At 38.0% G+C, this 11,828-nt stretch overlaps 1 protein-coding gene across 1 annotated transcript; it reads right to left on the reverse strand.

Moving 5' to 3' along the window:
* Positions 1-1,451: 1,451 nt before the first annotated feature.
* Positions 1,452-11,515, reverse strand: LOC122057006 (PSME3-interacting protein). Its single transcript, XM_042618986.1, has 7 exons — positions 9,862-11,515; positions 9,668-9,742; positions 8,810-8,867; positions 8,413-8,468; positions 4,237-4,299; positions 2,952-3,023; positions 1,452-1,743 (listed from the first exon to the last, which is right to left on the reverse strand). The coding sequence occupies exons 1-7, from the start codon at positions 9,916-9,918 to the stop codon at positions 1,516-1,518; spliced, it is 609 nt and encodes a 202-aa protein (XP_042474920.1). The 5' UTR covers positions 9,919-11,515; the 3' UTR covers positions 1,452-1,515.
* Between the last annotated feature and the right edge of the window lie 313 nt (positions 11,516-11,828).

Below are 11,828 nucleotides of genomic sequence, written 5' to 3' on the forward strand. Positions count from 1 at the left end.
TGATGATTTTCACATATTTAGGACCAAAACCCTATACAAAATAATTTTTCAATTGTTTTTTCTTAATTTCCCCGATTAATTTCCCCGATATCTAAGTCTTTTTACCACAGTAAACTTAATTTACCCCTCTTACCAAATGTGAAACAACGAAGGATTTTCTTAGAGTTCTGAAGCTCTAGGAGTTGATGATCCGTTTGGACTTCGAAACCCCTCCCATTCGAACATCTTGAAGACACATGACATCAATGACTAACAAGTCAGCTATTCTAGGCTTCCACAGTTGATGCTTCAGCTTCAGCAATTACGGAAGACGACAATGAAGCTGCGACCCACATACTTTGGAGTCTTTGGACCACACCCCAACGTAGGATAGACAAGGGAAGCATCAAAATTATTGGGGTAAAAGGGTTGTGGGGACCAAGAAAATATTAAATTTTGCTCATTGTGATCGAGAGCGAAGTTCCAGAGATTGGAACAACAACCATGTGTAAGCCTTATCACTTACGTGATAGTATCTAACCGTTTTTTGCTTCGGTAGGTGATCCGATCTCGAAGTTTCACCACCATATTCTATTTTGTCGCTTTCCCAATGAGAATTTTTCCTGCTAATTTCGATTTGGATTGAATCGGAATCATCTGGAATCATTCCCTCTTTTTTTTTTGCAAAAATCTGGAATCATTCCCGGAAATGCTAGGATCGAACCTCAAATATGAAAACCCAGTGATCCAATCAGAAGCCCTCATGGCCCATTTTGATCCGAATCAGCTCGTTCCAGCTGAACCAGTTCAATTCTCGAAACAATGTATTAGACAAGAGCTTGCCCTTCAATTCCCCTGCCGAGTCTGGGAACAGTATTGCTTCTGTAAAGCAGTTCATTATATTATTTTACTAAATTGGGTGGCCCCTGTAGTTTTGCTCAGTTTGGTGGATCTACAATACCACATGGAGGGCTGATATGGCCATTCCTCTAGGTGAAGAATTGGGTCATATGTGAATCCTCTAGATGCCCCACATGTCAAATTTCTTGCTTTTAACTCAATCATCTAACGCACCATTTAACCATGACCCTGTATTTTCTATCATCCATCCTTCAACTTCAAAACCACTTTTCAATCATCTTCCAAAGCTTAATTCGACCATGTAACCAATTGCGCTTGAACTAAAACTTAAAAGCATGAATACATGATGGTGTGGCTAACTCTTCAGAAAATTTGGGTGCCAATTCGTCATGTAAAAAACAGTTGAGTTGCCAATTCAATTGCCACAATGCAAGAATTATATCCACTCAGCAAAGTTTGGCTACATATATGATCAATGAAACTGAAATAGTGAATATTTACCAGACTCACCAGAATTCCAATACTTTTGGGGACTTGCAATTTCTTAAATGCATAAATGCATATAAAAAGCTTCAGTAAAACATCACCCCTCGGCTCTCCCCCCACCCCCCCCCAAAAAAAAAAAAAAAAAAAACTGGATTAAAGGTACAATAACAAACAAGGCTTATAATAAGGTTAACTATCATCGTCACTTTCATCACTATAAGAGACCAAGCCTCCAAGAGAACTCACAGCAATGTCAGGTGATTTGTCCACATTACAGTTAGTTCCGTTCACTTTGTCTAGTGGTTTCTCTGAAGTTGCTGCATCTGTCTTTGCCTTCTTTGCCTGTGGCTTGACTGTAATAATCAACCCACCTAATGGTCGATTCCTGGGGTTCTGCCTTCCTGGTGGTTTCTGATCCTGAAGCAGAAAAACATTGCATGAGTCAGATAAACTAAACTTGCCACTGAGATCTAGCTATCAGTAGTAAACGTTAAATTTAGACAACGCCACAGGAATTACTTGATTCCATTAGATCAGGGGCATATCAACATGACTTGAGCGCCCTAGAATATCTCTGCAGTTCAAAGCCACCCCACCCCCCACCCACCACCACCACCCACCACCCACCACCCACCCCAAAAAAAAAAAAAAAAGTAGCAGCAGCGTCTGAAACCTCTATATAAAGTTGTGAGGTGTGAATGTGTGTGCATGGATTACCTCAACATTTCTTGGCTAATCAACAGAAGCCAAATCTAAATCCATCATAAACTAAAGGGCGTTTTCAATTTGAAGGATCCAAAACAGCGTAAATCTAAAAAAAGGGGCCACAGTACACGGCTATCAGAGCAAAACAGATGGTCTTCTCAAATGGGGTATGCACTTATTATGCAGAAAATCGAACTTTCTAGCAAAAAATCAAATGACTCAGTTAATACATGGTAATGACCATTTAGGTATATGCAACATGTACCATTATGCCACTGCCAGAACACAAATGGGTGAGTTACAAAATTGTATCAAATTAGAGGCGGCAAGATATATGGTCTCCATCAGGAACCCAAGAGAAAAATCAACATTTCACTTTTAACTGCAGAAGTAATGCACTTGGATGAGGCTGACCAGTCCCACCAAGGAGAACTTGTGTCATTGCATTCCAGTGCTTTTTAGCTAGTTTGGCCATGGAAATAAACCTATAAAGGATCACCGATCAACAAAGTGCTTGAATTATCTATTAATCGGATGGTTAGGGCTGGATTTTGGCATACATGATTTTCAGGGCAGAATAGATCAAATGTCAGAGCCCCAGTCCTCTGCATCTGCCTCCCAAGCAACATGGGAAAAAATAGCATCTAGAAAAGCATATTTTGTGTTACTTCATTGAGTTTTATATGGAACAGCCACAAAGGAAAAAACTAGAACTTTTCCCCTTAACAGACTAAAGAAGCTGCCAGTGCTGATAACAACAGGCAGAAATGATGCAAAATATAAAAAATAAAAAACATGTACAAAAACAAACTGCCTAAATCTCTCATTCTTTCCTTAATTAGTTGTTCATTATTGTGTCTAAATAGCATCTGCATCTGTAACAAAAGACACGCAAATCACTAGTTTGACTGCCGGCTCACCTCAACTTTAGGCACAGATGGTGTCTTCTCCTTAAGTTCATGTATGGTTGAAGAATGGGCTGCTACTGCTGCCTGAAATGAAACAGAAACAGTAAGCAGATGAAACATTGCAAGCACCCGATAGTGACCAACTGACAATTGACTTAGAATTTTTTTACACGAAAACTCAAGCTGATAAGAAGATATAGAGAAACAAGTTCCTAAGGCTATTTCTGGGTAAGACTTCCTTTTACACTTTTAGATCTTGATGTTCAACTATGATTTGTCAGAAATTCTATAACCTCGTTCCTCTTTGTCAAGCAACACCAGAACACTTACCATGGTGATCTGACATCCACAATCATCCAATCCAGTGACCACACCAATTTCTCCAACACACCTATAATACTAGCTAACGATCCAATCACCAGCTGAATTTTATCACAAAACTTAAAACTCACCCCCTCCCCCCAATTCCCTTCTTATTAACTACCTCATTACAAAAAAAAAAAAAAAAAATCCTTTTGTTCCCCACTTCCAGAAGGATTAAATGCTTCCCTTGTTTTTTCTACTTTCTCACTTTATGATTCCAATCCTCAAAACACCTGAACCACAATGGGAACACCACCCAATTGGAATCTTCTACATTTCAAGATGTAGGAAGCAACATGGACCCAATATTGCTTAACATTTCTAGATAATAGAGATTCAAATTGAATGTTTTCTGGGGACCCTTCATATTGTCATGGTAGGGAATTAATTCTATTGCTCTTCATCTACAGCCCCTAAAAATTGGGCCCGATGTAAGAAGAGGCAAAAGAAAATCCATTGGATGGTAAACCATATGGTTGACAGAGGCCATGAACTTTGACACTTAGAGTGAAAGCTATCCATGGGGTGCTCTATCTATCAACAGAATGATCAACCATATCAGCCTTCCACATGGCACAAAAAGGCCACCAGATTGAAATGGATTCCTTATTTCTCAGACAAGGAATATAGTAATCAAGTAATGGCAACAACGATAGTAATAGTAAGAGTAACAGTAATAGTAATAGTAACAGTAACAGTAACAGTAACAGTAAGGGAGAATGTTTCCTCAGTTGGAAGATTATGTCGAGGCTGGAATTATCATTCTGGTGGGGTGTCCTTTCAACCAGCAACATGTCAAACTTAATGCCCTATCTCAAGCACATGGCCCACAGTGTGTTGGCCTATCCCCTTACATTCAGACTGGTAGAATTAGTTAACCTTGATGTTATAAAACTGAAACTGGCCATTCCTCATGACCGCTAAGAAAATTCACCTGGAAGGTCCTCAGCTGTTCAGCTTCTTCTTCTTCCAACTGCCGCTCATTTTCCCTTCTTGACTACAGATAAACAATTGAAACTTCAGAAGAAGAGAAAAACAAATTGTTCTGGAAAATGCAAGACAGGAAATTGATGTGCATGTGAGAATCCAAATATGGAAGATAGATCAGTATGCAGTCTACAACAGACAAATTTGTATCAACTCACCATAACATCAGATGGAAATTCATTCAACCCAGGCAATTATTAGTAGGCCTCACTTGTAGAGATAATAAGCAAGGGGAGTTATGGATATCCAAGCACAAATATATAGTGCTGGGCAGTGTGCACACACACACACACAGAGGAATGTAGTTGTCAATGAACATGCAAGAAGGGCACATAACCTGACAATGCACATAGATGTGCAATCCAATGCTTGTATATCCATGGAAACTGAAATTGATAAATCAAATATGTAATATATGATCAAGAAAGGTTATATTGGCTAACACATTTATCCTATGTGTCAATATAAGAATCGACAGCACAGCACAATAAGCCAATACTTCATAATTCTTCTCAAATCCAAAAAGTAACCTCCAGCAAATAAAGTAGCCTAGAAATTAATGCCTCATTTGTTAAAGGTGTTCCAAGGAGATACCATGAAGAATCACAGATCTTTCTGAGATAATGTTTGCCTGGACGCTTGATTGGAGACCTCGAACTCTTAAAGTACTCCAAGGTGGATCCTAAACTTACTAGTCACTTTAGTAATAAATGTTTTCTCCTGATGCAAGTTGGGTCTTCTCTTCCAAAATCATAATTCTTCACAGGTTTTCTCCCACCCCAGAATAGGGGTGATGCAGTTGCATTAGGTATTAATCCTATATGGAGGCCTATATCCAAGCTTGGGAGGCCCAAAAATGCTGGTGGCAGTCCAATGGGCTGAAATTGACCTTTGGGTAGTTATGGGAAACATAAGCTCATTAAGTGGAGATAAAGTTCGTACATGGGAGTAGTAGTTATGTGTGTGAGTTTATTTACTTTATTGGGTGCATGAGTGTGATTTGAGTCCTTTTTTTTTATGAGTCAATATTTAGGATTATAGATCTTTATATATGTAATGCACCACATCAATTGGAGATGAATTGAGTAAAGAAATGAGTTTTTTCTCAAGAGTTTTGGTGCACTTGAGCTTAGCATATGGATTAGTATTCCAAACTTGAATTCTTCTCTTCTCCTCTCTCTTCTTCCTCCGAAGAAGATCGATCTCATATCTTTTCCCTCCCCACCCATCGATCTGATTTCTTCCCTTAATAAAGCAGTTGCTTCCTATATCTCAGATCTGATTAAAAAAAAAAAATTTAATCATAAGACCTACTTCCATCTGAGATCCATAATCTGAATTTTCATATTGCATGACAGAATTAGGTACCTCTAGGTGTGGCAAATCGACAGGTTAGGTAGTGTGGCTTCAAACCCATTTAGAAAGTGAACTTAAAACCCATATCCAACTCGGCCCGCAAACCCATCCACACTCCTAAAATGAAAATTTGTATTTACACCAATTTACAATCTTGCCACCACCAATCTATCCTTTGGTGCCCGATCCACATATACCAAATACGATATGATTAAGAAAGGATTTCCCTTGCCCTACACTGCTAATTTATTTCCTGACACATCATCACTCATCCCATCGTTGAGTTGACCAAGCCCAATCATATCCAACCCGATTTGTCTAAAAACCGATTTTGTTTTGCCCTTAATTACCAAAACATCCCTGCCACATCATCAAGTATCCAATATACAAGTTGAGCATAAAAAAACAATACTGAAGAAGATTAGTAATATTTTATGTTTCTGTGTGCGTGTGCGTGTGCGTGTGCGTGTGCGTGTGCGTGTGCATGTGTGTGTGTGTGTGTGTGTGTGTGTGTTGTGTGTGAGAGAGAGAGAGAGAGAGAGAGAGAGAGAGAGAGAGAGAGAGAGAAATGTAATATAAAAATCTAGATTATGGATCTCAGATGCAGGCAAGCCCAATAATCAAATATGTGATCAAATCTAAGATAAAAGAAGCAATTGTGTTGTTAAGGAATAACATTGGAACGATGAAAGGGGAAGGAAAAAAGATTAGATTGATTTTTTGGAAGGAAGAATAGATGAGATGAGAATGGAAGAAAACAATCTGGTTTTGGGATACCAATCCTATATGAACTGCTTGATAGCACCAAAAAAATAAAAAATAAAATCATATTCTTTAATCAAATGAGCTCTAATTGATGGGGGGGGGTGTATCACATAATAAAGGCCTTTTAAAATTCCTAATTTGACTCATAAAAGGACTCATAATCACACTCACACGCTCTAAAGTAAATAAACTCAAAATAAAACTCAATCTAGCTATCAAGTATGATAATCTAACTCAAACACTTAACTATTAAACCCGTGTACTAACTTTATCCCCACTTTAGGGCTTATAAATTAGGCTTATCACAATGAAAATTAAAAAAAATAAAAGGCCCAACCTATAATATAATTACCCAAAAGTCAGTTTCAGCCCATTGGACTGCCACTCGCACCTTATATTGAAATATATGAGGAATTAAAAACTCAGCATCTTTAACTGCAATAGAGTATGTTGTTACTTCACCCATAATAATCATCTCGTCTCCTTTTGTCATTTCGTGTCCCTCATTAGAGGGATTTTCCTCTTGTGTTGGCCCTTTGACCTCTGTTTTTTTGTTGCATTGTTGATGCCACTTTGACCAACTTTAAGGAGCTATCATGTTGCAACCCTTTCAAGCAAAATTGTGTTGTAGACGAGAAGGCTTTAACATACTTACATTTGCTTCAGGATTGAGAATAATCTGTCGGTCTTCGAACCATCGGCGACCAACTCTACTGACCTCACAAAAAGCACATCAAAATACGGAGAAATTGAAATTGAACGAAAACACAAATAACAATTTTGTTGGTCTTTGATCACCATAGACCGCGAGACAAAATTGTCACTTTGTCCTTCATCAATGAATAGAATAGCACCCTTTCCATTGGGCAAGTATACTCTAGTCTTGAATACAAAGAAATCCATAGCTAGGTTTGCTCTGATACCAAATAATGCAATCTGAAAAATCAGATTACGAATCTCAGATGCAAGCATGCCCAATAATCAAATCTATGATCAGATCTGAGATATATATGAAAAAAAAAAATTACTTTTTTAAGGAAAGAAATCAGATCGATGGAAAGGGAAGAAAAAATATGAGATCAATCTTTTGGGGAGGAAAAAGAGAGGGGAAAAGAACAAAAGAGAAGAAATCAGGTTTGGGATACTGATCCCATATGCATTGCTCAATAGCACAAAAAACACTTTAAAAGAAACATATTCTTTATCAAACCATCTCTAATTGATGGGAATGAATAACATAAGTAAAGACCTTCTAAAATTCCTAATTTGATTCATAAAAGGACACATAATTATACTTACATGCTCAATAAAGTAATAAACTCAAAACAAAACTCTATCTAGGTACTAACTCAAACACTTAATTTACTACTAATCCCGTGTACTAACTTTATGCCTACTTTATGGGCTTATAAATTAGGCCCACAAAAATGAAACCCAAGAAAATAAAAGGCCCAAACTATAAGATAACCACCCAAAGGTTAATTTTAGCTCATTGGACTGCTACCAACACCTTATAGGCCTCCTTTCACTACTTTAACAGAATATGAGAAAAAGAAACACAGCAATTAAAAGGAATTTGAAGTACGGTTCAAGCTCATCCATGAAGTTACATTATTGATCTCCCTACTGAAGCACATACAACATGATGCACTTCAATAATTACACAAAACAAACTGCACGTAGGGAAATTTTAGCATTATTGGAGATTGAAATAGCAATGTGTGAGTCATGGAACCAACCCACTTAATTGGGGTGACTGGATAAAGCTTTCTTGAGTTAATCAAAGTTCAACATCAATGGAAAAATAAAATAAAATATGAAGCAACCATGAAAATCTATTGATCACCCTCAAACTCATCATGGTAAGCAATATGCCATATTTTTTCTTTCTAATAAACAAGAACAAAATGGCCTGCACTTCAAACAGCAGGCCACTATCATAATCCCAGTTTGTTGATGTCGTCATACCCACTTAGTGAAGTGCTTTAAAACCCATGCTCACCATCTCCAGTTTCTCCAAAAACTCTGTCTCATCCTCATCCAGGGCTTTGGGTGGTCCTACAAAAGAAGAGAATCCCTAAAAGTTCCTCCTTTGAAGTTAAACTATAAGCATTCAATGAATAACACAGGGAAGAGAGAGGACGGATAGAAACAATTGCTTGTTCCTCAAACTGAAAATTTAACCCCTAAAAGTTCCTCCTTTCAAGGTGAATTATAAACATTCAATGAACAATCTAAATCATAGTTGTCACGGCGTCTAGGCGACCCAAGGCATAGGAGGGGGCTTGGACTCAAGTTCACACCAACAAGGCGCCTAGGTGATGTCTTGACAACTATGAACTGAATAACTCAATCAATAAGAAATAATTTTCATTATACTTTAGGGAGAAGAAACTCACTATGCTTGAACCGTTCATTGAATTCGGCATCTTTCTTGTCTTTATTCTCCTTTAGAATCTGCAGAAAAGCAGATAATATAAAAGCGGGCATTACTAATTCCCTTTGATAAGAAAGCTTAGTTGCACACAAGTTGATATCCAGTCCTCATATATGGTGAATATGTTTCTAGCTTCCGGTGGCTGTCCTTCACAAACAGGCTTCCACTAGGAGAAGAGTAAGAAGTATATGTACTACAAAAGTACATAAACTAGGTAACTCAAATCAATTCTGATACAGTTTCAGGAATCAAGGGGACCAATGAAGGACCAATTTCCTGATTTCTTTGCGACAGCTCGAATGCTTTAGTGGAGGATCAGATCATGGAGATCAGTGATAGACAGAGAGCATGGGTGCTTATTTGTAGAATATATTTGAATAAATGGGAGTTGGATAAATGGGCACAACTGACGCAAGTATTAGAAAGTGCAAGGACTAAGAAAAGCCATCATACAAAGATGTTGAACTTTAATCACAATGGGAGATTCACAGTTTGAAATATACTTCAGCAAATATGAGTATCTTCTGGTTTACACCACCAACATAACAGCTTCCTGCAAGGAAAGCTGAAAGATAATATTCTATTGCAAAAGTTCTATTTGAATTACCAAACGGTGGATTATTTCGCTATTATCGGGGATTATTTAAAGGCCATTAACCGGCTATAGGGTATTTTGGCGACCACTCAAGAATCTATTATTATCTCTCAACATAGTTGGGTAGTGAAAAATTGACAAAGAGTACAGCATGATTTTCCTTTTACCCGAATAACATTATGAAAAGAAAACACATACACAAAGAGTGAAAGCATGTATACAGACCTCAAAGAGAGGCCTATCCCTCTGCGCTGTGCCATCATCAGCACACTCCCCCCTCGATTTCTTAGCTTGGTCCAACTGCAATACCACCAGAACGAAAGGAAGAAGAAAAGGCTTATCCGATTTCCGAGATTTTGGATTAAAGCATAATACATGAAACGGACTTATGGGTTAGGGTTTAAAGTAAAAGGATGAACCTGCTCCTCCGAGACGAAATTCACCAGCCTGAGAGGATGAGTGGGTTCTTCCGCCATTCTAGCGTTTCTTCTTTTGCTCCTCTTGACTTCCGAAATCAAACCGTTAACCCAAAAACAAACAAACACTTCCGAAATCTACTACCTCTGCAATTACGACATCTACAACTTCTACAATCACCCCTCTTCGCAACAAAAATAGTAACAGGGGTGCAAGTGAAACAGGGTCGGCCCGAGCTGGCCCCATTTTTTGAAAACCCAGGCCTGATCCAACCCAATGTTGAGCTCAGCTTTTCTGGATTCAGGGAGGGTCAGGCTAAGGGTTTGGCCCTGTTTTTATATAATAATTAAAAATATAATTTTCAATTTTTATTTTTATATGTTTAATATATTTAAATTATTAATTTATATATTAAAAAAAAGTATGATGCTTAATCCATGGCCCTTATCTAAATTATAACTGATGCAGTAAAAATTGACCAGTCGATATTCTTTGCATCTCCTAAGGCTCCAGCAGACCTGCACAAAAGAGAAGGCAAGGGAGAGCGGGGCTGACCCGACGGGGGACTCTCCGATGCCTAAGTCAGATCTTTCTATAGTAGATACTCAAGAGAGTATTCAGTCAAAAGAGAAGTGATCGATCTCCCATGATGGAAGCTTACCTTGGTATTTATAAGTTACTAATGGAGAGAGAAGGAGGGGCGTTTGTTGAGAGTCCTGTTTAGGCGTAGAGTCCTTGAGGGGAGTAGCTCTGTGATTCTGGGAATATTCAGTGTTATAGGGGCATGTTCTGAAAATATTCCCTTTTGATCTCGGAGGTGCAAGTCGTGAGAGGGGTGGACGCCTCTAATGACGTGTGGTGGATAAAGTCTTGCCCCTATGATCAAGGATCATGTCCCTTGAATGTAGGAGTGGATGTCTGCACATCTCTAGGTGCCTTATTTGACTGTGTCGAGCCGAGGTGACAGGTTGGTTGAGTTGAGATGATTGATTGGCATGAGGAGAAACCGAGGTGGCTTGTGCTGAGGTGGCTGCTCGGAACGAAGAGAGGCCTAGGTGGCTGCTCAACACGAGGAGAGACCGAGGTGGCTGGTCAGTCTTCTGTTCAGGTTTACATATACACTTTAGCCGTGCTGAGGAAGGAAACATATTTTGCCTCATCAATAACTATATATACAAGGCAAGGGATTTTTTTTTTTTTTTTTAATTCGAAATAAAAGAGTTACAAAAGAACTACATCTGTAGTCAAGATATTTCCATTTTGAATAAAGAACTTCCTAATTAGGGCCTTGTAGGTACTCTTAACTAAGCTGATGGAGTAGTCATTTACATCCTTTACAAAAAAGTTAGGTTTAAACAAAAATCCCATAGTTTCATACGAAGAACAAAAGTGGACCACGGCCACTTCAAAAAATTGTTAAGTTCCATAATCCTTTCAACCCCGTTCACATCACCCCAAATCTCCTGCACTCCTCATCCTTGTTTGAACGTGACCTCTAATCCATAGAGAATTCCCTTCGCAACCTCTTCAATAGTCATTGACATGCTATCGGTGTGAAAATTAAGTCTCCCAAACATAACACTCTTTACCAGATAGGCTAAGCAGCTAAAGAGCTCCTCTAATGGCCAATTTGTCTTTATCTAGAAATTATTTCAAGAATTCATAATAAAAAGAACCACAAAGAAACCAAGTGTTTTATTTTCCTATTTTTATGAGCCAAACCCAAAGATGATTGAAAAACCTCTCTTAAGAGTAAAGTTTTAACCAAAAAAAAAAAGGAGTAATTTTTTTTTTTCTAAAGAGAAACTTAAGAGTAAAGTTTCAACTCTTTAAAAGTAAGTACCCGAAAAATACCTCTCTTAAAAAAAAAATTAATTGTCATGAGAGAAAAAAATCCTGAAAATTACAGTATGTTTTTCATATTGAAATACAAACTTTATAATTGCACCAAACAAGAAAATTACAATTT

The sequence above is a fragment of the Macadamia integrifolia genome, chromosome 12, assembly GCF_013358625.1.
Source record: "Macadamia integrifolia cultivar HAES 741 chromosome 12, SCU_Mint_v3, whole genome shotgun sequence".
NCBI classification, from domain to species: domain Eukaryota; kingdom Viridiplantae; phylum Streptophyta; class Magnoliopsida; order Proteales; family Proteaceae; genus Macadamia; species Macadamia integrifolia.